At 45.0% G+C, this 26478-nt stretch overlaps 1 protein-coding gene across 9 annotated transcripts in view; it reads left to right on the forward strand.

The window, feature by feature from the left end:
- Window positions 1-26478, forward strand: part of RALGAPA1 (Ral GTPase activating protein catalytic subunit alpha 1) — a 368491-nt gene that overhangs the window by 35295 nt on the left and 306718 nt on the right. For all 9 annotated transcript variants that reach the window (XM_077464690.1, XM_077464691.1, XM_077464695.1 and 6 more), the window contains exon 2: window positions 22379-22489. In XM_077464690.1, coding sequence (XP_077320816.1) covers window positions 22379-22489 — 111 coding nt within the window. The remainder of the gene's footprint in view (window positions 1-22378; window positions 22490-26478) is intronic.

Genomic DNA, 26478 nt, shown 5'->3' on the forward strand with positions numbered 1-26478 from the left:
CCCTGGTGTATCTGAATAAAGTGTTGCTTGCTTTTACTATCACACTGAACCAGGCGCCCTCTTTCTGCTTTTTTCCCATTTCCTGCTGAGGATCTGGACTGTGACTGTGACTGTGTGTGCTATCCCCATCCACCTGTGGATCCATCCATCCTGTGGACGTCTCCTTCATATCCCTTACTACAATGGACTGTATGGACTAATTCTTAATCATTTATTTGGGGTATATCTTGTTGCACCCCCCCGTTTATTGATCCCTTATGATACACCTTATAGCTGCCAGTGAACGTTGACTCGCACACTATCTGACAGTTCTGTGTGATATATTGCTTGTACCCAAGTTGATCGATAAACTTGGTACATTCAGCCTGCCTGTTAACGGTTCAAATCTCTGCTAGTTCAGCAGGAGACTCGAACTGTGTATGGCCGGCTTTAGTATGCATGGTTAACATGGCCGTAGGGGTAGATTCAGACATGCGACTCAGTCTCCCTTGCCTCTTGGATAAATAATCTGTGTTCAGATCGAGGTTCAGAGGTCAATGACAGGTGGAGAGAAAGTGATGCGACACCTCCTCATCGCCTGTTTTAACTCTGTTTGCCAACAAAAATGCCACAACTGCATGCGTTTTGTTTGTGGGTTGTCTGTGGTGCTTCCCCATTGACTTGAATGTGTAGAAGCCTGCTGATTGCTATAGCTTGGGTCAACTTTGCCGCAAGCACCTAAACAACCCCATCTGTTGCCTATTGCAGCTTGAGGCTGGGTGCACACCTATGCGAATTGGATGCATAGAGAGCCGGTCATATTCTCCTGCTATGCGAATTGGATACAGAAAAATGTGCATCCAATTCGCATAGCAGGAGAATGACCGGCACTCTATGGAGTCGGTTCACATGTCTCCGGGGCGGCTGTGGAGCGCACTGCACCGCAACACTGTGCGTCTTTGCCTCCGTTTAGGGCTGAATTCAGGAAAAGATTCTGCCTGATTCATCCCTGAAATGGAGAACAGGGACGGACAGTGTTGCTGTGCGATCCGCGGCCAGTTTAGGTGTGAATCGAGCCTAAATGCGTAGTAAAACGCATAAAAAAAAAAAAAAAAAAGAAGAAGAAAAGTAAAAATTGACACCAGGCAGTTTGTCATCATGTGCATCACTTGAAAACAAAGCCTTTCAGCAGCACACTGTCACCCCTGAAGGCGCTTTTATCTTCAACCAGTCTTTTTAACAGGTTTGTGGGCTTCGGTGATATGAATGGCCGAGCCGGCTATGACGCTTCTCCCACGCATGCGCGTCACTATTTATGGCATGGCTCTGAAGGAGCAGCACTGGTATGCTGTTCCTTCAGAGTGCATGCGCCAGTGACATCCCCGGCTGCATCTAAAGTAAATGGTGCACGTTTAGGAGATATTTACTGTACCTGTAGGTAAGATATATATATATATATATATATATATATATATATAAAAATATTAATTGCAAGCAGCAAAAACGTGGCTAAACCTCCATGTTTTTGCACCCTCCAACCTCTAGGTTGTCTAAATGATGCCTTACCCTAATTCTCCAACCCTCATATTTATTTTTTTATTTTTTTAATAAGGACGTATTGGGATTCAAATAAATACAGTATTGTAAATAATTTTCTGTATGGTAACAAGTTTCAAGACCAAATATTAAAACAGACGTTTTGAAGCTTTGGCCCTATTCACACAGAGCAAAGCTCTCTGTGCATGGGTTTTATGTGCGCCCTCGTGCTGGGGTCCCATTGTTGTCTGCTGGTACTGTACATACGGACACAGCTGCTGTGTTCCAGTTCCAATACAGAGAAATTGGACTCCGGCACGAGGATGCACACAACCCCATGTAAATGTGTCTTTAGAATGAGGTGTGGTTTACATATGGCTATTTATATTTTTTAAATACTTTAATTTTGTCAGACACTTTTAATATGAAACAAAGACACACTGCTATTTTTTTCCAGCATGTCACATTAACTTGGGTTGAGTTAAGGCAGCCCATTATTTATTAAAATGTGCCGCTAATGCACAAAAACCTGTACTTGTTGCTTTTTTTTTTTTTTTAATTTATCCAGACACATCACAATTCATGGCCTGTTTATAGTACCTACTGTGGTTTTGTGTTTGTGTTCTAAATGCATAGCACCATGCATTGCAGTAACAAACGTTACACCACTGATCTTCGAGTTAGGTCCAAACGATTTTTTGATTGAAGTATGATCACATTGCAAACAAAAAATAGTGCATCGTTTCGGAGCCGTGGAACACCCTTCATCAGGCATGTAACTGACTAAAGGGGTCCTGTGCGGCTCCAAAACATTGCACTCTTTTTTTTTTTTTTTTTTTTTTTTTTTTTTTTTAGCTTGTGATTTGATCATGCTTCAATAAAAAGATAGTTTGGACTGAACTCAAAGATCCGTGGTGTGCTGGCAGATGTTTACACTACATCATGTATGTTCCAGTTCCCAGCTGGCGTTTGCTGCAGCACCCATTTGCTTAAAACTTATTCCAGGGATTATGTGCGATGGGAATGGGGATGGATCCAGCTGCTCAGCAAAGCGCGTATGGGTGAGTGGCCCCTATTACACCTGGTAGCCCAAGCCACATAACCACGTGGCCTGGCCTGTTCATGGGCCTCAGTCCCCATTAGTGAGAAGACTTGAGGTACTGATTGTAAACTAGATGTGCTGGATGTAGCTGGCAGAGGACACGGCCACGTGATCAAGGTAAGTGAGCATTCGAAGAAGGTGAGGGTGGGTTAGGCCTCTTTCACATGGGACGGATTTGTGATGATCCGCCCGCGAACATCCGCTTGCTCAGTGGGGAGCGCTCCATCGATTCCCGCTGAGCAGGCAAATTACATGTCCGTCTCTGCACACTGTGCAGGGATGGACCTATCAGAGCTCCGCTCTCCCCTATGGGAGATCGAATGACGATGGACCGCAGAGTCCATCGTCGTCCGATCCGCAGACAGATGGAAAAGTAGGTTTTTCCTCCGTCACACTTTTTCAGGTCGGATGTCAGCGGACATGTCACCGCTGACATCCGACGCTCCATAGAGGTCTATGGAGCATCCGTTCAGGTCCGCCTAAAAAACTGACAGGCGGACCTGAACTGATCGGTCGTGTGAAAGAGGCCTTAGTTTAGGTCAAGGCAAAGGAGAAAAAAAAAAACATGTTTATTTATCCTTTTAGGCTCCATTCACACCTGAGCAATCTGCAGCAAACCCTCTTTTTGTTTTGTTTTTTGGGTGAGTGTTTTTGGAGCAGCACCATTCATTTGAATGGGCTTCCCTTCGCTCCAGCAAATGTTCCAAAAGAAGCTTGTACCAAATCTTGGCACAGAGCCAGGAGTGTTTTGCGGTTGCAGTTCTTGCTGCCATTGTAGCACAATTTGCTGCTCGACAATCGAGACAAAATCTCCCCACGTTTGTGGTGTCATTAAGAAATAATGGCATCCTAAGTGCTTTCCGCATTTTGGCATGATTCTAGAACCACGGGCAGAATTGCAGTGTTTCCACCCACGATCAGAATAAGAGCATTTCCGCCCACTATCCAAAGTGCCTAGATATGAATGGAGCCTTAAAGTGATTGTAAAGGTATAAAAAAAAAATGAAACAAACGTGTTTAAACTTACCTGCTCTGTGCAATAGAATTGCACAGATCGGCCACAGATCTACTCTTCTTGGGTCCCCTGCCAGTGCTCCTTGCCCCTCCTCTCTGTCCAGGGGCCCCCTGGGAAGCGACGTGTGTGTGCGCGCACGCTCCCTCCCGAGTCCCGCTAGTCCATTGACATAGATGGTGGGACTCGGCCTTGCTCCCCTGCTCTTTCGTCACTGGCTCTTATTGTCAGCACTGGAAGCCATTGGCTCCTGGTGCCCCAGCAAAGCCAGGAGAGAAGAGCTGCAGATGATCATGTCGCTGGATCAAATGAGGGCTCCGGTAAGTGAAAGGGTGTGGGTGCTGATGCCTAAACATTTTTTACCTTAATTCAAAGAATGCACAAAGGTAAAAAAATGTTTAGGCTTTAGAACCACTTTAAGTCCATAACTGCACAACGGAAAAACCGACCCAGCGGCAGAAAGGTTAATGAGTTTTTAAAAAGAAATTACTTTGTATAAACCTGAAAATTTAATTTCCCCTTTAAACCTAGAAGATTGTAAAATGTATTCTAATCATTCCTAAATAATAAGGAAGGAAAACCACACTGAACGTGTTAAGAATGTTTGTTTTTCTAGCAGATTTGTGTTTTAATGTTCCTTGAAGTTCTTTCCATTTGCTTTGTCTGCTCCGTATTTCTAAATTCTTGTCAGGAATCCGAGTTAAGTCAGCATATATACATTGTTGGCAGAGACATGTCAACTTTTCTAGCTCTATTATTACAACAGAATCGCAAAGGATCTGTGCTTAGATTCTAAACACATCGCCTATGCTAAGTAAAGAGCTTTGCTGATAACATAGCGGGTCTAAAACTGAAATTAGGGCACTTCTACTTGTAATATTTTATTCTAATCTTTCAGTGTTCTGATGACAATCATGAGGCATGACGTCGTATCAATTTGTATATATAACATCTACCAACAACAAGAGTCTGTTAAAAGTTAATTTTTTAGCATTAAATTGGTGTTACAATTAAAAATAAAAATAAAAATTTAAGTCAGCAGCTACAAATACTGCAACTGCTGACTTTTAATACTCACTTACCTGTCCCAGGGTCCAGAGATGCTGGGGATCGAAGCCCCGCTTGTCTCCCCCTCTGTTCAGCAGCACCGGTATTTTTAACTGTGGGTGCATGGCTGTGGCTTCACAACCGGGCGCCCACTACACATGCGGAAGCCGCACCGTGATTGGGCGCGTAATCATCTGCGACCTGTCACGTGTCCCAGATGATTGACAAGAGGGAGGGGGCAGAGCTGAGCCTGCCTGATGGGAAGTGATGTCACAAGCCCAGACACTGAAGGAGGCAGACTACGAGGGACCCCCTAGCAACAGCCATTTAGAGGTGAGTAAAAAAAAAAAATTTTTTCCAAATTTTTCTTTTTTTTTTCTTTTTTCATTCATGAATTTTTGTTGGGTGCAACTCCGCTTTAACCACTTGCTTACTGGGCACTTAACCCCCCCCCTCCTGTCCAGACCACTTTTCAGCTTTCAGCACGGACGTACTTTGACAATTGCGCGGTCATACAATACTGTACCAAAATTAAATTTTTATAATTTTTTTTCCCCTCTTCAAATAGCACTTTCTTTTGGTGGTATGTGATCACCTCTGCAGTTTTTATTTTTTGTTAAAAAAAATTGAAAGCCCGAATTAAAACATAATCATTTTATTTTCATTTTTTTTTTTTAGTTATAACATTTTGCAAACAGGTAATTTTTCTCCTTCATTGATGTACGCTGATGAGGTGGCAGTGATGGCCACTGATTGCTTACACTGATAGGTGGCACTGATTGGCACCTGGTGGGGGCATTGATAGGTGGCACTTGTGGGCACTGACAAGTCGCACTGTAAGGGGGTACTGATTGGCACAGATGAGGTGCCTGTGTTCCTTAATCTTCGGAACCGATGTCCCTTTAACATAAACCGGTGATCGGCTTTTTTTCCTCTCACGCTGACAGCATGAGGAGAAAAAAAAGATTACCGAGCTTCTGTTTACATCATGTGATCAGCTGCCATTGGCTGACAGCTGATCACATGGTAAGGGGCTGGGACCAGCCCTTTACTCGGATCAGTGATCACACGAGCCTGCAGGGCGTGCGCACAGGGAAGGATGTGCTATGACTGCCTCCCGGAAATTGAGGTCCGCGCTGTAGCCGTTATTCGGCTATGGCCGGACCTCAAGTGGTTAAAGAGGGATTCCACCAAAAAAAAATTAAAAGCCAGCAGCTATAAATACTACAGCTGCTGACTTTTAATAAATGGACACTCACCTGTCCCGGGTTCCAGCGATGCCAGCAGCCGAGGCCGATCGATTGCTCGGCTCTCGGCTGCTGCCGCCACCATTCTAGGTGAGGGAATCAGGAAGTGAAGCGAATCGGCTTCACTTCCCGGTTCCCTACTGCGCATGCGCGAGTCGCGCAGCGCAATAGATAATCTCTGCGCTGTCACTGGGACCCGTGTGTGTCCCAGCAGACAGCGCGGCAGGGCAGGAAATGGCGTAGACTCCCACGGGAGTCTATGCCCAGAAGTGGGTGTAAATACCTGTCTTTGACAGGTATCTCCACCCCCCTCCCCCCTGAAAGGTGTCAATTGTGACACCGGAGGGGGGGAGGGATCCGATCAGCGGAGGTTCCACTTTAGGGTGGAATCCCGCTTTAAGGAGAAACTTTGCTCTCTGGGAGTTAAAGTGGAGTTCCACACGTTCTTTTAAAAGACCTACTGTTATGCCCATCCGGAATGCTATTATGGTTGGGGCTTTGTGGAACTCGGCTTACCTGGGAGAGCTCCGTGTCCAGCTCCCCTAGCCCCTCTTATGTGTAAATCAATCTGCGTCCATTAGCGGCACAGGGTGACAGAGAACCCCGCTATGATCTGTGCTATTTAGACACACTGGAATGGGGTGTGTGTGTGTATATGTATATATATATATATATATATATATATATATATATATAAAAAATATGTGTGTGTGTATATTGTGTGTTGCGTCATGCTGTTGTGGACTCTTGGCTGGGATCGTTTGGGGTGGAGTTGTATTCCAATGTTCTATTGTGTCTGTCTGCCTTGGATGTGTATGTAGATTAGCTGTGAGATTGGTGGGGGCGAATTTCTCCAACAGCTCTCCCTGCTGATAAGACTGTTTACTACTGAGACGTTTGAATACACCTGACCTGTGTGTCCATTGTGACTGGACAGTTAACCCTGCCCTGAATCCAAGGGTGGGGGGAATGTCTCGGAGTTGTATATCTGTGGTAACGTGCTTGAATAAAGCAGTTTTGATGATGTTGTCCACCCTACACCGAGTTAGGCCTGGTGACTGGGTGACCTAAGGGGTTTTGAATAGTGCTGGTTCTAGACAGAGGAAGCATTTATGGCGGACATAGACCTGTTGAAGACAGTGAAGACAGAGGTTCGTCACCCCCCCCCCCCCCCCAAAACCATATCTTTTATGAACTCATAGTATCAGTAGGATAAAAAGGTGCTACAAATTTTCAAGGGCCCACGATATTTGCGCAAATGTTTATCAAACAATATATTTGTGAAAAATAAACTAAAATCATTATAAGCAGATACAAATTTGGCAAAATTCCTGCTAATTTCCTACTAAATATAAAAGCTTAACCTGTATTCAGTTAATAAATATCAAATATTTGTTAAATTGCGCCTATTTGAGAAATAGTGAAAATCGGACGTACAAAAATTATTTCTTTAAAAATCTGGAGGTTTTTCTTTTTCACTTACAGCTTTCAGGTTTTGTAAAAGGCCCCCCAAACCATACATTTTCTGAAAGCACATATGACCTGTAGAATAAACAAAAAAGTGCTACTGATTTTTTTTGGGCACCGCAATTGCTTTGCACCCCGAAACCCACCCACTTAATATTTGCTATTGTCTTTCGGCTTCTCCTGAGGAAGCCATGGAGGGTTGAGAAACCATCACCGTGGAGGGCTGAGTGTGGGTGGACCTGCCGCCCCCCAAAAAAAGAGTCACTGGGTCTTACTATTTTTTTTTTTTTTACTTTTTTTTTTAAACGGAGAAAGGGACTGAAGCTAGTCCCTTTCCATGCAGCACTTTACTTGAATTAATAAGGAATCTGTATGGAGATTCCTAATTCATTCATAAAATGACAGTCTGATGCATAACACTCGTGGTTTACTATATATCAACTGTCAATGGGAAATATAGGAGCGATCTATAGTGATCGCTGCTTGTGCCCACTGTACTATGGGAAGGGGGCATGGTAAAAACATGTTTACCCCCCTCCCATGCTCCCCAGCCTGTCAGCTCGCTGGAGCTTAGTGCAGGCAGAAGCTGCAGGCGGCGGGAGCGAGGGAAGAAGGGATGCCGCTGCAATTGTTCAGGGCAGTCTGGGAGTGTGGGGGGGGGGACACATCTGGCCCCCCTTAGGCCCCATGCAGCATCTGAAGCGGCATAGGAGGGATCCAGGCTAATGATGGTAGCTGTGGGGTTTGAGTTTTCTGGGGGAATCGTGTAGAGGGGGGTATCGGTGAAGATGGACAGAGTAGTTTTAGTTTGAAGGAGCTGTCGGGAGAGGGAGAGGCAGGGGACAGGGAAGCTGTGGCATGTGTGCGTGTGTGCGTGCATGCGTGTGTGTGCGTGCGTGTGCGGTCACATTTGAGGTTAAAAACTGACAGGCAGACCTGAACGGATCGTCCGTGTGAAAGAGGCCTAACTCTAATCAGCGAATTACAACCCGCTGATCAGAGATAGGCCTCTTTCACACGGACGATCCGTTCAGGTCCGCCTGTCAGTTTCTTAGGCGGACCTGAACGGATGCTCCATAGACCTCTATGGAGCGTCGGATGTCAGCGGTGACATGTCCGCGGACATCCGACCCGCTCTGATCTGAAAAAGTGTGACGGAGGAAAAACCTACTTTTTCATCCGTCATCTGTGGTCCGTCCTCATCTGATCCTTTTTATTTATTTTATTTTTTATGTATTTACATGTCTTTATGAGAGAGGATTTGTTAGTAAATAGTAGCGTCCCCTTCACAAGTACATCATTGTCCTCTGTCAGTTGTAAGCGTGAGGGTCCTGTTTTGAAGTCTAACAAGCTCTGTCAATATTCTGACTTGCATGGAAGAATACTTGTGTTGGATCGCTGTTGTGTGCCAAAGAATTTGAATTATTTCAGTAGCAGAAAAGGCATGACCTTCTGTTTTGTGCAGGCAGCGCAGCCTGTTTATACGTTGTGTTGATAGTGGAGGCTTCTGGCGCCCCTTCCTCTGGACATCAGGCTCTTGCCAGTTCTATTTCTGCTCTTCTTGTTTGAATAAAGAACCAGGGCCAGCGTGAGACCCCTGGGGCCCTTGGAGGCTTTCGTTTTGTCCAAACCAATTTTACTGTTTGCAAACACTTAAAAACGTGACAGGCTAATCTGTTTTCTTAAATGACCTTGTGTAAGTGGAACTGCTTTTGTTTACAGACAAACTGGGGAGTATGCCATCATCCAGTTAGATCTGAACAAAGCCAAAGATGTTATGATAGTTGTCATACCTCCAGGGAAGAAAGTGCCACAAGAGGATCCTTTCGAAGAGCCATTCTCATAGGAAAATGAATTATTTTGATTATACCAAGTAGTGTTAATGCCATTTTATCAAAGTAGATGCCAACCTTATTTGGTCACATTTTTAATTTCCACATTGAATCTCATTTATTTCTAGTCTATTCCTAATAATCTGCACCATTTTTTTGAAGAATCACAAACCTAGTACCTGGAATTCAATGACTTCTATTTATTTTCTCCTCAGGGTCACCTTTTCTAAAAAGCTCATCTGTAAAAGAACCCCTTATTTACTTTTTGGGGAGCCTGTGCCGCTTCTCTGATCCCCAGCCACTGCAAGTATTCGATCTTCGAAAGAATCAAATGCTTGCTTTCCCTGCCAACTGCTATGGTTCTGTCTGCTGGCTCATACACCCAGGAGTGACATGAGCTGGCAGAAGGAACCATATTCATCCCGCACTGTGGTATGTCAGCTCTTCAAGGGACCTTGAATGCCAACAGTTGCCCCCAGCTCAGGCTAATGGGTAGGGTGGGTCTGTCTCCAAGCCACAAAACATTATCTGCAGGCTGCACTCTCGGGCTATTAGGATGCTGGGAACTATGCGTCCTGGAAGAGTGTAAAGATGAAAGAAGAAGTTCTTTAAAGATGAAGAGAAAGGAGCCAATTTAGCAGGGGGAATCCTTACCTTTAAAAATCTGTGAAAAAAATTATATTTTTACTCCAGTTGTTCCTTGGATGAGATGATCCAGCAAAGCAACAAACAGTTGGTCACCCCCAGTGGTAAAGACGAGCCCTTTGGAAGTTTCGATCTGCTAACCAACGCTTAATCACCCTCCTCCTGAACTGACAGGAGGCTAATGCAGCATCACAGGACCTATGCAAACATCTAGACCAATATGATGGGGCCACAGCAATTGATGCCAGCCCTATACAGGTTACAGGGCTGACCTTGCAACCTACATTGAACACAACATGGATTGCAACCATTTGTTCAGTGAGCCTGAAAATAGGGACACCTTTTAGAGGAAGGGAAATAGTCTTATTAAGACAGAACCCTAGATTCCTCACCAAGGGATGACTGAACTATCAAACAGACAAAATGAACAATATGAGATATTAGAAAAATAAGGATTAGCCGGAGGCCTATTTCAGAGACATCTGGGGGATGAAAAGTTGCAGGACAGCTAACGCCCCAATCCTCGTGATTAACCACCATGGCAACCAAGCATGATGTAAAAAAAAAAAAAAAAAAATATATATATATATATATATATATCAGGGGTTGACAAATTTGCTTTGAATTTAGGCGCCAGTTAAAAAAGTTAGGAGCCAGTTTTTTTTTCAGCTCCCGGGGTAAGGCCACTCATTTTCACCCCCTATCCCTAACTCACAATGGAGCACCCAGTCAATAACTCCATTGAAACGCTGTTACATCAGGGGTATGGGCTGACCAGAAAGAGTAAGGCTGGCAACAGATGGAACTGGCTGGCACTGGCAGGTGGCACTGGTTGCCACTGGAAGGCACGTGGAACTGCCAGATGGCACCGACAGGTGACACTAGTTGGCATTGGCAGGTGACACTGGTTTGGAACTGGCAGGTGACACTGATTTGAAACTGGCAAGTGGCACTATTGGCACTGGCAGGTGGCCCTGGTTGGCGATGGCAGGTGGCCCTGGTTGGCGATGGCAGGTGGCCCTGGTTGGCGATGGCACTAGTTGTCACTGGCAGATGGCACTGATTGGCGGTGGCACTGGTTGGTGTTGGCAGGTGGCACTGATTGGCGGTGGCACTGATTGGCGGTGGCACTGATTGGCGGTGGCACTGATTGGTGGTGGCAGGTGGCACTGGTTGGTGGTGGCATTGGTAGGTGGTGGCAGGTGGCACTGGTTGGCGGTGGCACTGATTGGTGGTGGCAGGTGGCACTGACTGGCGGTGGCACTCGGCACTGACAGGTGGCACTGACAGATGGCACTGACAGGTGGCACTGACAGGTGGCACTGGGTGGTGGCAGGTGGCACTGGGTGGTGGTTGCAGGTGGTATTGATTGGCGGTGGCACTGGTTGGCACTAGCAGGTGGCACTGATTGGTGGTGGCAGGTGGCACTGATTGGCGGTGGCAGATGGCACTGGTTGCCGCTGGCAGGTGGCACTGATTGGTGGTGGCACTGGCACTGGCGGTGGCACTGGTTGGTGGCACTGGTTGGTGGTGGCAGGTGGTATTGATTGGCGGTGGCACTGGTTGGCGCTGGCAGGTGGCACTGGTTGGCGCTGGCAGGTGGCACTGGTTGGCGCTGGCAGGTGGCACTGGTTGGCGCTGGCAGGTGGCACTGGTTGGCGCTGGCACTGGTTGGCGCTGGCAGGTGGCACTGGTTGGCGCTGGCAGGTGGCACTGATTGAAGGTGGCACTGGCTGGCACTGATTGGTGGCAGGTGGCACTGATTGGCACTGGCAGGTTTCACACGGAGCACTCTGTTACTGAAATGTAACAGAGGAGCTGGCGGGACCCTGCCGGGGTGTGAAACTGACAAGTAACAGAGAGGTGGATATGTCAGATTTCAGCCTGATGTCGGGGTGGGCGGGACCCGGCCGGGGTGGGCGGGACTCAGCAGCTATCAAACACCAGCCAACGATTGGGCTGCTTAAGAAAAGGGGCGGGCCACATACACGTAGCGGCCCGCCCAGATCCCATTGGCTGGTGTTTGATAGCTTGCTGGGTCCCGCCCCCACCCGGCCGGGTCCCGCCCACCCCGGCTGGGTCCCACCCACCCCGACATCAGGCTGCAGAGTGTGAAGGAGGGAGGAGGACGGCAGTCAGTGTTAAAGCTGCTGCATGTCTGGGGCATCGATAGTGAGTGGGCTGGTGGCAGCTTAGGCGCCAGGTCGCGATTTCTGGTCGCATTGGCGACCTGGTGCCTGGGGTTTGTCTAGCCCTGATGTATATATACTCGGCTTCTTTAGCAAGGCAGTGGTCATCTTGGAGGTGTGTTTGGGTTCTTATGTTGGAATATTGCCTTGCAGTTTGAAGAGAGGGGATCCTGCTCTGCTTCAGTATCTTAAAGTTCATGTTGGTATTCGTGGTTCCCCCAGTGAACTGTAGCTCCCCAGTGTCAGCAGGACTCGTGTAGCCCCAGACCATGACACTACCACCACCCTGCTTGACTGTAGGCAAGACACACTTGTCTTTGTACTCCTCACCTAGTTGCTGCCACACACGCTTGACACCATCTGAACCAAATAAGTTTATCTTGGTCTTATCAGACTACAGGACATGGTTCCAGTAATCCATGTCCTTAGTCTGCTTGTCTTCAGCAAACTGAGGGCTTTCTTGTGTATCATCTTTAGAAGAGGCTTCCTTCTGGGACGTCAGCCATGCAGACCAATTTTATGCAGTGTGCAGTGTATGGTCTGAGCCCTGACAGGCTGACCCCCCCCCCCCCCCCACCTCATCAACCTCTGCAGCAATGCTGGCAGCACTCATATGTCTATTTCCCAAAGACAACCTCTGGATATGACGCTGAGCATGTGCACTCATCTTCTTTGATTGACCATGGCAAGGCCTGTTCTGAGTGGAAGTTGTCCTGTTAAACTGCTGTATGGTCTTGGCCACTGTGCTGCAGTTAAGTTTCAGGCTCTTGGCAATCTTCTTATAGCCTAGACCATCTTTATGTAGAGCAACAATTCTTTTTTTTTCAGATCCTCAGAGAATTATTTGCTGAGGTGCCATGTTGAGCTTCTAGTGACCAGTAAGAGTGGGAGTGATAACCCCAAATTTACCACACTCGCCCAATCACATCTAAGACCTTAACAATGAGTCGCATGACACCCGGGAGGGAAAATGGCTAATTGGGCCCAATTTGGACAAGAGGTGTACTCATTTTTGTTGCGAGACATTTATGGCTGTGTGTTGCATTATTTTGAGGGGACAGCAAATTGACACCGTTGTATAAGTTTTACACTCACTACTTTACATTGTGACAAAGTGTCATTTCTTCAGTGTTGTCACATGAAAAGATAAAATCTTTACAAAAATGTGAGGGGTGTACTCACTTTTTTGAGAAGCTGTATGTATATAATATATGTATATGTGTGTGTATGTGTATATGTATATATATGTGTGTGTGTATATATATATATATATATATATATATATATATATATATATATATATATATATATATATATATATATATATATATTAGGGCTGCAACTAACGATTATTTTCATAATTGATTAGTTGGCCGATTATTGTTTAGATTAATTGATTAATAACCTTTAAAAAAAAAAAAAAAGAAAAAAAAAAAGTAGGTCAAATTGACGTACATTTTTAACCACGGTGACGGGAATATTTGGAAATAATAGAAAACTTTTTAGTCAAAGGAATTTTCAGACAGTGGATGTGGTTTTCATTCATAAATTACATTCATTTTAAAAACAGAATGTTAAAAACAAGTGAAAATTTCAAACAAAATTCTTTCATTCAGCGAATGTGCAAAGATTTTTCGTCTGAATATTCTCATCTGAAAATGGATCTGTGTGGCCAGCATAAGGCTCGGTACACACCTATGCAGTTTGCTTTTGATCTGTTTCTGCAGTGCTTTTTGCTGTACGTTTTGCTTTTTGCGCACATGATTTTACTGCAATTTGCATTTTTTTGTGGGCAGATTAAAAAACACAAATTGGTGCAAAAACGCATTCCATGCTTTTCTGCAGCCTCTCCATTGAAGTATATTCAACCAATAAAGCATAATTTTGCATTAAAATTCCCTGACCATTTTACATGTGAACGTGCCCCATAGGAAACCATGTAAATGAACTGTAGTGCATTCGTGCAAAAAGCACCAATAAACACATAGATGTGAGCCAGGTCTAATGCCCTGTACACACGGTCGGAAATTCCGACGGAAAAGTCCCCGTCGTAACGAACAAACGCCATCACGTTCCAAACGATCAAATTTTCCGACAACTTTGTCCGACCGTGTGTATGCAACACCAGTTGAGGACAAAATCCATCGAAAAAAATCTGACGTATTTTGTTGTCAGAATGTCTGACCGTGTGTACAAGGCATAAGACGTTTAGTAACATAATGGGGTTAAAAAAAAAAAAAAAATGAGCCCTTCATAGTAGAAAAAAGCAGATAATCACTACTATAAGGGGTTCATTTTTTTTTTTTTTACTGTAGAACAGTTAAAGTAATATTTACAGTAGCGATTATTTGCTCTTTTTGTACTATAAAGGGCTCATATTAGTTTTTTTTTAACCTCATTATGTTACTGGCCGATTAATCGATTATCAAAATGGTAATCGATTAATTTCATAATCTATTAGTTGTCGATTAATCAATTAGTAGTTTCAGCCCTAATATAAATATAAATATAAATATATATATATATATAAATATAATTATATTATTATTATTTTTTTTGTAGCTATTGGAGATTTTGTTTCTGGAAAAAGCTGCCTGGGCTCTTTTCAAGTGTCTGTTTTAAGTTTGCGTGAGGAAACGTGTTTCATTTTCTTGAAATCCTTTCCTTCTGCTTGCCTGCTGTGTCTGTGTATTTGAATTGTCGTTTTAGTTATAGAGCTTCTGGGCAGGGACTTCCTTTCTCATTGTCTTTGTACAGTTTGGTATTACATTAGACTTCTTCACATGCTGCATCTCCTACTAGGGTTTGGTTTCCACTTTGTACTTTGAACAAATGTGAAATTGCACGCGTTTTAAAAATGTTTTTGATGATGACATGTACCACATAGTTTTCAATATGGTCAAATCAAACTGACTATTCTTGCATATTTAGCTGAGTTAAAGAGGTTGGAAACCTCAATTTTTTTTTTATTTTTTTTTTTTTTTTTTTTTTTATCATGAAATACTTATTATGAAATACTTACTTTTAGAACACTGTCCTGGGTCAGAGTCGGCACATGGCTGACAGAGCCGACGTGTTTCCCGGAGTTGCCTCCGGGTCTGCGGGCTCCAGCGATCTGATTGGCCGAGGCTGTGATTACGTCACATCCACGCATGCGCGCGGGAGCTGCCGGTTAGGGCATGGGCCTTGAAGAAATGGCACAAGCAGGCCGTTCCTTCAGTGTGCATGCGCTGATTTTTATCGGCGGCAGCGTATACAGTAAATATCTCCTAAACAGTGTAAGCTCATGAGATATTTACAGTACCCACAGATAAGCCTTATTATAGGCTTACCTGTAGGTACAATTAAAGAGGAAGACTTTACCCTCTTTAAAGAGGAAGTAAACCCTGATGAGTTTACTTCCTCTTTCATTCCCTGCAAAGGCAAAGCATAATGGACTACTATGCATCGCATCGTAGCCCATTATGTGTCACTTACCTGACACAGGAGCCAGCGAAGTCGCCGCTGTCCCCTGTAGTCCGCCGCATCCATCTTGTTGGTGGGGTCTCGCAGCTCCACCGCTGTCATTCGGAGAAGCCGCGATGACGTCACTCCCGCGCATGCGCACGGGAGCCGACACGCGCGGCAGCTCCGTCGCTGAGAATGCTGCGCTCAGTGCGCCTGCGCGCCGTAGACAGCGGTGCCTATTTTCGGGCAAATATCTCCTAAACCATATAGGTTTAGGACAGGGGTTGACAAATTTGCTTTGAATTTAGGAGCCAGTTAAAAAAGTTAGGAGCCAGTTTTTTTTTCAGCTCCCGGGGTAAGGCCACTCATTTTAACCCCCTATCCCTAACTCGCAATGGAGCACCCAGTCAATAACTCCATTGAAACGCTGTTACATCAGGGGTATGGGCTGACCAGAAAGAGTAAGGCTGGCAACAGATGGAACTGGCTGGCACTGGCAGGTGGCACTGGTTGCCACTGGAAGGCACGTGGAACTGCCAGATGGCACCGACGGGTGACACTGGTTTGGAACTGGCAGGTGACACTGGTTTGGAACTGGCAGGTGACACTGGTTTGGAACTGGCAGGTGACACTGGTTTGGAACTGGCAGGTGACACTGGTTTGAAACTGGCAAGTGGCACTATTGGCACTGGCAGGTGGCCCTGGTTGGTGATGGCAGGTGGCCCTGGTTTGCGATGGCACTAGTTGTCACTGGCAGATGGCACTGATTGGCGGTGGCACTGGTTGGTGTTGGTGGTGGCACTGATTGGCGGTGGCACTGATTGGCGGTGGCACTGATTGGCGGTGGCAGGTGGCACTGGTTGGCGGTGGCACTGATTGGCGGTGTCAGGTGGCACTGACTGGCGGTGGCACTCGGCACTGGCAGGTGGCACTGACAGGTGGCACTGGTAGGTGGCAGGTGGCACTGGGTGGTGGTTGCAGGTGGTATTGATTGGCGGTGGCACTGGTTGGCACTAGCAGGTGGCACTGATTGGCGGTGGCAGGTGGCACTGATTGGCGGTGGCAGGTGGCACTGATTGGCGGTGGCAGATGGCACTGGTTGCCGCTGGCAGGTGGCACTGATTGGTGGCACTGGCAGGTGCCACTGGTTGGCACTGGCACTGATTGGCGGTGGCAGGTGGCACTGATTGGCTGTGGCACTGGTTGGTGGCAGGTGGCACTGGTTGGTGGCAGGTGGCACTGGTTGGTGGTGGCAGGTGGTATTGGTTGGCGCTGGCACTGGTTGGCGCTGGCAGGTGGCACTGGTTGGTTGCAGGTGGTATTGATTGGAGGTGGCACTGGTTGGCACTGATTGGTGGCAGGTGGCACTGATTGGCACTGGCAGGTTTCACACGGAGCACTCTGTTACTGAAATGTAACAGAGGAGCTGGCGGGACCCTGCCGGGGTGTGAAAATGACAAGTAACGGAGAGGTGGATATGTCAGATTTCAGCCTGATGTCGGGGTGGGCGGCACCCGGCCGGGGTGGGCGGGACTCAGCAGCTATCAAACACCAGCCAACGATTGGGCTGCTTAAGAAAAGGGGCGGGTCACATACACGTAGCGGCCCGCCCAGATCCCATTGGCTGGTGTTTGATAGCTTGCTGGGTCCCGCCCCCACCCCGGCCGGGTCCCGCCCACCTCGACATCAGGCTGACAGATCCTCCTCTCTCCATTGCCTGTCAGTTTCACACACAGTGCGGTGCTGCAGAGTGTGGAGGAGGGAGGAGGACGGCAGTCAGTGTTAATGCTGCTGCATGTCTGGGGCATCGATAGCGAGTCGGCTGGTGGCAGCTTAGGCGCCAGGTCACGATTTCTGGTCGCATTGGCGACCTGGCGCCTGGGGTTTGTCGAGCCCTGGTTTAGGAGATATTGCTTGGACCTACAGGTAAGCCTTAATCTAGGCTTACCTGTAGGTCAAAGTGGTTTGTAAGGTTTTACAACCACTTTAAAGGGGTTGTTAAGGCACTGCACACAATCACTGCCAGCCCCACTGCTAGTATAACCTGTAGTGTATACTGCATGCCATTTTTTAAAATTCATCTTCAAGTTCTAAGTACCTTATTTATTCTCCCCGATCAGTGGTCACTTGAACGCCTGTCGTTCGCTCTCCCTCCAATGTATACACTACAGAGAGAGGGCCTGAGCTCTCCCTCTGACGTCTGATGGGCGGTCACGTAACCGCTGATCAGGGAGAATAAATAAGGTATTTAGAAGATTTTTAAAAAACAGCCATGCAGTATATACTGCAGGTTATACTAGCAGTGGGGCTGGCAGTAATGTTTGCACTTCTCTGATCGGTGCTACAATGGGAGGGAAGGGACAGCTCACACACAACTGACAGGCAGGCAGGGGGAGAAAGGAGAGGACGGGGGAGAACAGAGAGGAGAGCTTCAGATAACGGAAGCATGTAAACTGACCACGGTGTTGGGGCTCAGCAGCCATGATTAACTGTGGTCAGTTTACAGAGGGGAGGGCAGAAACTGGCAGCATGTTGTTTACGCTTTAAGAAGAACAGGATCCTTTTTTAGGGTTACAAATGCTTTAAGGTATATCTAAACCCAGACACAGAAATGTATTGGGGTGTCTGCAGTGCCAGCATTCCTTGACACTTCTGCATGTTGTAAAAAAAAAACAGCAAAAACTCTTATTTTCATTTTACTTACTAATCCCATCAATCCACCATGTAGTGGAGATGATTTCTCCTTTCACTGCCACCAACATGAGGCTTATATCTGATGGTAGCGGCTTGTAAACTCAACTGCCGCTAATGTTTGTGTTCGTTACAAGCAGACTGTCGACTGTCTTCTGGAACTTATCACTTTCACAGGCATCGGAATGGAACATTTTATTGTAAGTTCCATAAAAAGAGTACAGTATATGAAAAGATTGAACCTCCAGCAGGGCTGGGTTAGCTTGGTGTAAGAGATTCAAATGAGCGCCCAAGCACCCAGTGTCTTTTAGTTTGCTTCCTGTAAGAAACCACGCTGTATACCGGAACAAAGAAATGAGTTCTTTAAAGCAGTATTAAACCCAAAAGCAAACGTTTACCAATTTTTAGCTTTGATGGCTGCGTTAGTTTTCTTTTATAGGCTTCCCTTTTTCATCTGGTGATCGAGCCAGTAAGTTTGCTTAACAGTACATGCTCTCCTGCCAATGTAGCAATGGATGGGACAAACAATTTTCCACTGATGTGTGCTTTCAATGATCAGCTTTTATTTATTTATGTAAAACCTTTATCCCAAAAGAGTGCTAGCGCTGCTTGTGTAAGTGCAGTGTGAGCCGGAGTTTGGCTTCAATTTGTTAGTGTCTCTAAATCTGCTTAGTACATCTAACACTCCCCTCCCGCAGACTGACAATGCAACTGTTTTAAAGGGGGAAAAAAAATGAGCAAATAGGAAAAAAAAAATCATATAATGGATACAATTGCGACACAAGTGTAATTGAATGTTATTACGAATTGTCGTTCCTTTACAATCTGCAGTGCTGTGTTTTCTGTAATATGCAACAATATAGCAGTGACCTGGAGGTGTTTTCTGTGCACAGGTGGTGTGCCCCCCGGATATGTAATTTCCTGCTTGCATGATTGGCTTACTGCAGGGCTCGACAAATCCCAGGCGCCAGGTCGCCATTGTGACTAGAAATTGTGCCCTGGTGCCTGGGCTTTTGTCAGTGACAGGTGCCTCTGCTACAGGGTGGGCTGTGGGGTCTTGGCTGGGAAAGTGGAGGTGCCTCATGGTGGTAGTGGGGATGGAGCAGGAAGAGAGCGGCGCATCAGCTTCTGACATGGCGAGACGGTCCCCCTTCCTCCTCCACACTCTGTGGGCAGAGAAGCGCCACGGTGTCTGAAACTGTAGTGAGAGAGAAGCTGTCAAAATTGAGGTCGGGGGTGGGCGGGTCCCAGCTATTCAACACCAGCTGATGGGATCTGGGTGGCCCACACACATCAGCTGGCTCTAAGCAAATTTGTCAAGCCCTGGCTTACTGATTTTCCCAGAAGTCTGCACTAAGGCTGGCCATACATTATACAATGTTCTTATTCATTTAGATTTAGCAAAACCATATAATATGAGGTCAAACCTAAACACTTTCAATGTGTATGCAGGCAGGCAGGCCCTATGCACTACATAGTTGAAGGTAAATCCTACAGAAAACTGAACAAGCAAAGTGTATAGCCAGCCTTAGATACAAGTCAGCTTTTTGACATGCCCTGCAACAAAAATGTAGTTTTTGGTGAGATACTCCCAAAAGGGGAATCCTGTCTAAAGGGATTCTGAGACTGCCACTTTCCTCATTAGAACCCTTCAGGTGCAGCAGCTCACCCAGAATTATGAAACCACTTTCATACGGGTTCACTGAGCACATGGACACAAACTGCTGTTTCTTCAGAGGTAAGTAGGAATCTGCAGAAAAGTTTGTTAAAATCCTTGCAATGTACATGGATCATCCAAAGGGAATTTATTTTTATTTTTTTCTCAACAAAAATGGAGTTACTCTTTAACCACATGTTGACTGGGCCATAGCCGAAAGACGGCTACAGCGCGATCGGCTTATTCTGGGTGGATGTCTATGGGACGTCCTCACAGAATAGTGCTCCCGCGCGCCTCCTGGGGCGTGCACCTGGGAACATTCGGGGTCATGGTAAATGGCCTCTATCAAATGACGGAGTAATCACATGTAAACAAACCGGCGTCATATGACGCCTTTTCCTCCCTCCCTTCTCTGTACTGATCAGTACAGTGTGAGAGGAGAGAGGGAGAGATTGTTTGCAGCGCTGTGGGCACTACAGATCCAGCCCACATTGCTGCTCAGTGCCCATACTATGCCAGTACTCTGCCATATTATGCAAAACCATGTTATGCTCTGCCAATACTCTGCAATACAACCGAAACAAAGAATTAAAAAAAAATTTTTTTTTACCAAATTTTCAGTGTTTTTTTATTTATAGCGCAAAAAATAAAAACCCAGCGGTCATTAAATACCACCAAAAGAAAGCTCTATTTGTGTGAAAAAAAAGGACAAACATTTTATATGGGTACAGTGTTGCATGACTGAGTAATTGTCATTCAAAGTGTGAGAGCACCGAAAGCTGAAAAATGGTCTGGTTAGGAAGCCGGTTTAAGTGCCCGGTGGTCAAGTGGTTAAGGTGCCCCTGTGCTCAATCATCCAGAGTAGAAGCATTTTAACACGAGAGTTTTGTTACTGGCCAGATCAGATCACCAGGTGAAAACAGAGGGGAAAAGCCACAACAAAGAACACTAATGCAGACACCACATCTGATGTTTGATGAGCTACACTATATTGTTTAGTTTTGGGTTTAATACTTACGTTTGTTGGGAGGGGGATTTGGGGTTTTTGCAACAGACCTATAATCAATCGTTGGTTTCAAACTATGGTGTCCATTTATGAAAGAAAGAAGAGCCACGATCCTGAGGCTAGCGGCTTGTCTCTCGTGTCCGGTTTATGTAACTGAGATAAGGCGTGTAGAACGTGTTCTCCGCTTCTCATCACAGCACACAACTGTTCTGCCATTCGCTTGTACACAAAACAGCCACGTTATGAAGGTGAGATCTGAGACTCTCACTGGCCTTTAGTGTGAAATATCTCCGTGCCTCAATTCTCCAGTTCAGAGGTGGAGGATCTGGGAGAGAAGCTGGTGTGATGTGAGGAAGAAGACCTTTCTTAATATACATCAGCAGAAAATTAACTAAATATATATTCCATAAAAACATTAAATAGTGTGTGTGTGTGTGTGTGTGTGTGTGTGTGTGTGTATGTGTATGTATGTAATGTATATATGTGTGCATATATATATATATATATATATATATATATATATATATATATATATATAATCTATCCACTGATAGGGTGCGTTACTCCTTTCGTCTCCTTTATAAATCCTGGAGAAGTGTCATGGTAGACTCCATATTGATCCACCATCAATATTCAACAGAAAAACGGAAAGGACACAATCTCCAATCTTCTTGGAGAAAGAACGTCTCACCTCTTCTTTGATTCCTAAACAGGCTGCAGAGGAGGTTTTTTTTTTTCTCGGAGAACTGAACTGAGAAACATTTTCTCAGTTTAATAAACACACATCTATATTTGGAGACCTAAAGGGATGGGGTACAAAAGGAATTGAAGATATTGTCTTTCTTGGTGAAAATGCTGCTCCAGATGTTGCACAGTGTTAATCATATCTATAAAATTCTGGTCCTCCAGTTCAACAGGGAATGGTCGAATTTCAATCTATGTGCAGGCTTCTGTACAATTAGCCTGTTGGACAAATTTCCCTGGATCAGTGCTGCTGGCTATACCCGAGCTGATGAGGGTTTTCTGACAGAAGGGAAATGCTTGTGATGTAAACTTGTCCTCGGCCTGGGTTGGAGCTATAGCCACCATGTACAGCATGAAAAATGGCTTTTAATACACAAGACTGGATCAAAACGGGGCCAAGTGCTTAGTGTCCTGGTGGATTCATCTAGGATTTTTACTTCTTCTTTAAGGTACTTGAGACCTAATAGTCTCTGTAAATATGGTGATCACCTCTTGTTCTCCTACTTCTACTCTTGAAAAAACAATCAGTTACAAAACGTTTTATTATGACTTTATGTGTGAAGAGGTTTTTCTGCTCGCTTTTTGTTTTAAATTTAATAGCAATCATTTGTGTTATTCACCATTTATTGTTTAAGTGCCCCCACTTTTCACTCTTCTTTAGAGCCTCTTTTAGTTTTGGATCATAGAGGGAGACATTTGACTGCAGGTTGACATTGGGAGACATTGTGACCTTGTAGAGGAGTTCTAATCTCTCCATCTTTTTTGTCTCTTTTATAGAAAATGCAGAATCCGTTGACCTCAAGCAATTTTTCGAACAAAACTTCTCTCACATCTACTATGTTTTCTTTGAAAACTTTGTGATAATTGAAACGTCCGTGAAACAAAAAGGTAAGACTAAATTCACTGTCCTAATATCTTTTTTTTTTTTTTTTTTTTTATAAAAATGATCTCTTCACTCCGTTTCCTTTCTTTTGGTTAAGCTTCTGAAATGCGCAGGCTGTCACATGACGACAATTGTTTCTACAGCGTGACCATGCACCTCCTGTTTGTACTTTGCATTTTCAACTGCCTTTGTGCTGTGATAGTCAGTAGGTGAGGCCAGGGCCGGATTAACATAGGGGCTATTGGAGCTGCAGCTCCAGGCCCCTTACCTTAAGATAGGCCCATTTAAAAAAATAAAAAAGAAAAGAAAAAATCACCCAAAAAACACCCCAAATAAAGATTGACTTCAAAGGTTGTGGCTCGGTGACCAGGTAGGCAGCTAAAAGTCGACCCCACTGCTGGTCAAAATTTGGGGCTCCTATCATCTGTGGTTCCAGAGATACGGGGCTCCTTGCGCAGCCTGTCAGAAGCTACATACAGATCGGCCAGTTTAAATTCCGTCTGCTGCAAATAGCGTGTGCCAGCTTGTAAGGATGAGCGCTCATTGCCTCTCCTCACTTCTTGTCAGAGGCACTGAGCTCAATGGGCAGTTTGGAGCCTGCAGAATTTGACAGGGAGCGCTGCCTGTCAAACTCGCTCCCAGTAGCAGCATAGTCCAACAATGTAAAACGGACATTCAACAATATAAAAAAAAAAAAGATGCGGCAGTAGCACCTCATGAATGCCTGTCAGCTGCTGCTATACCATTCATTGAAAAGCAATACACCATAGATCACTTTTCAGAGGGCGGGAAGCATTACTGCAAATGTGAAAAACTTGAAATACATCATCCATTTCACACTCCCCACCAACCAGGTCACTCCCCAGCCACTTCCCATGTTTGCCACCTCCCTTCAACTTATATCAAAGGTGACCATTTCCCAACCTGTAGATGACAGACCCTACTCCAAAAGATATCACTCCCAGTTACTCCCCCCACCTGCTGATTGATATTCCTCCATGATCACCTCACACCCCCCTGCTGACGGACATCTCTTCCCAGCCTGTCCCCACACACCTTCTCTCCTGCTGACCTGTGGATGGGGCAGTCACTCCCGCAATGTTATTGTGTTTTGCCAGTGGGGAGCCTTCCCAACCCACAGAATACAATGATCAGTGTTGCTAACTATAACTGGCAACACTGACTGTTTTTGGAAAAACCTGACAGGCTGGTTGTACTCCACTTGATTAATAGATTCATTTGTGTACAACCAGCTAGCCCATACATAGATCGACTATGGCTAGTCTCTGCTTAATTGGCTTAATTTCAATCCATGTATGGCCCGCTTAACCACTACGCAGTCCCTAAAAAAAACATACTTCCACAAACCTTTACAAACCTTTACATTTTTCCTTCCCAGATTCCTACATCCTCCTCACCTGTACATAATGCCTGCTGTCATACACTCCTCTCCTATACATAATGCCCACCGTCATACCCTCCACACGCCTCTCCTATACATAGTTCCCACTGTCATACTCTCCACACTCCTCTCCTGTACATAATGCCCACTGTGATACCCTCCACACTCCTCTCCATACTGCCAACTGTCATACCCTCCACATGCCTCTCCTGTACATATTGCCAACTATCTTTCTTTCCACAAAGTGGTACTAAACCTAAAAACGTTTCTTACCTTAATGCATTGTTTGCATTAAGGTAAAAATATTTTTTTTCAGTGTCCCTGTGTGAAGGGAAAGAAAGATTAGCGCTGTGCACAACTGCACCTTTTCTCCCCTCTTTTCCTCTTTGCAGTACATTCAAGCAGCAGGAGCCATTGGGCCGATGGGTCTGCTCATGTGAAAGGGGCTTTAACCACTTGCCGACTGCTGCACACCAATATACGCAGGCAGAATAGCAGCGGTGGGCAAATGGGCGTACCTGTACGTTCCCTTTAAGAGCCGGAAATAGGCACAATGCCCACGGGAATGGCAGATTCGATGACCGCCAGTCTCGCGGCGATCGTGTCACGGAGCCTCAGAATGGGGAAGTACCTATGTAAACAAGGCATTTCCCCGTTTTGGCTTGTGTCATCGGGAGCAGTGATCACTGTCATATGACTTGAAGCCCACCCCCCCCCCCCCCCACAGTTAAGGGTGTCCTAGGGAGCAATTCTAACACCTTTATCGCCCCCTAGTGGATAACCCCTTCACTGCCAGTGTCATTTACACAGTGATCAGTGCATTTTTATAGCACTGATTGCTGTATAAATGACGATGGTCCCAAAATAGTGTCCGATGTGTCCGCCATAATGTCATAGTCCCAATAAAAATCACAGATCGCTGCCATTACTAATAAAAAAAAAGCCATAAATCTATCCTCCATTTTGTAGACGCTATAACTTGTGCACAAACCAATCAATATATGCTGCTTGCGATTTTATTTTTATTTTTTTTAACCAAAAATATGTAGAAGAATACATATCGGCCTAAACTGAGGAAAAAAAACTTTTACTTAATTTATTATAGCAAAACGTAAATAATAATGTTTTTTTTTTTTCAAAACTGTCGCTTTTTTTGTTTATAGCGCAAAAAATAAAGACCGCAGAGGTGATCAAATACCACCAAAACAAAGCTCTATTTGTGGGGAAAAAAGGAAGTCAGTTTTGTTTGGGTGCAACGTCGTACGACCACGCAATTGTCAGTTAAATGTGCTCTGGTCTGGAAGGGGGTAAAATCTTCCGGGCTGAAGCGGTTAAAGTGATTTTAAACACGCCTTGTTTCATTTACATTGTCCCTTATATTTTTATACGTGGATGATGGCACTATAATTATTTTAGTGTTAACATTTTTTCATTGCCCGCAATCAACGAGCAATAACATATATTCAGTTGCGGGTAATAAAAGATAATTACAGATTACAAGACTGTATTGGTAATGAAATACAGAGAAAAATTTATTTGTTTCGGGGATCCGGAATTGTATAGAATTACACAAACAATCATGCATTGATTAATTCCAAGTAGAACTAGCCATTTTTTGCGAGATTCCACTGACACTGTAATTATTTTAATAATAAAAAAAAATCAAAGTACCTTTTTCTTAATCAATATACAGCTGTCACATGACCCAGCTGTTTCCCAGCATGTCTGCAGGGAAACCTAAGCACGAGAAGCTTCTAGTTGTCTTCTGCTGGTCACGTTCAAAAAACAGCCTTTGGGATACAGAGTCAAAATAATTAATATCAAATGGTTTTAAATCAACATTCAAATATATTTTAAATTACATTTGTATTATTTTGTAGAAATATCAAAGTATGGGTGGATTTCTGCCAGTCACAAGCTGTGTCACACCCCTCCAGCATGAGCCGTAGAATAAGTGGGAGGTGAAGCCTCCATCAATCTACATGTTATAATTTCACCCCTATTGTGTTTAGCTGGTTAGTGGGAATGGAGGAGGAGGAAGATGGTGGGCTGTCATTTACCACTGTGTATATACCCACATGTGTGACTCTATATTCACATGGGCTTGTTAAATGTAATAGGGATCATAGCATGTATGCATATAAACTCACCGAAAACTGAGCATGTGCAGAGTTGCCACCACAGCTGCAGAATCCCCAGCTGAATTAGGGACATGAACAGAAGGCGGAGATAGAGAGAAGCAGGATCAACCAGGTTTTTTGCAGAAAACAAATCTCATAGTGACTGAGTATGAACTGCATGTAATACAGCATTTATTGATAGCTTTTAATGATGTATGTTTAGTGACGCTATTATAACCTCAGCTGCAGGCATCATTCAGATATTGTTTTTTACTGCTGGCAATTCCCTGCAAAGTAAAAACAATCATAGCGGCTGTTGAGCCATTTGATTGTTTTTACAAGCCGATGCGATTGTTGAGCCAGGGAATGAATCGGCCGGCATAGAGCTGACCAAGGACTAGATGGTCCCTTTGGAGGCTGGAGCAACGCCATGATGTCACTTGTAGCGAAGACAGCTGTAAAAACTGCATTC

The sequence above is a fragment of the Lithobates pipiens genome, unplaced genomic scaffold (genome assembly GCF_037356315.1).
Source record: "Lithobates pipiens isolate NorthernLeopardFrog02 unplaced genomic scaffold, aLitPip1_a1.2 Scaffold_30, whole genome shotgun sequence".
Classification (NCBI taxonomy): Eukaryota; Metazoa; Chordata; class Amphibia; order Anura; family Ranidae; genus Lithobates; species Lithobates pipiens.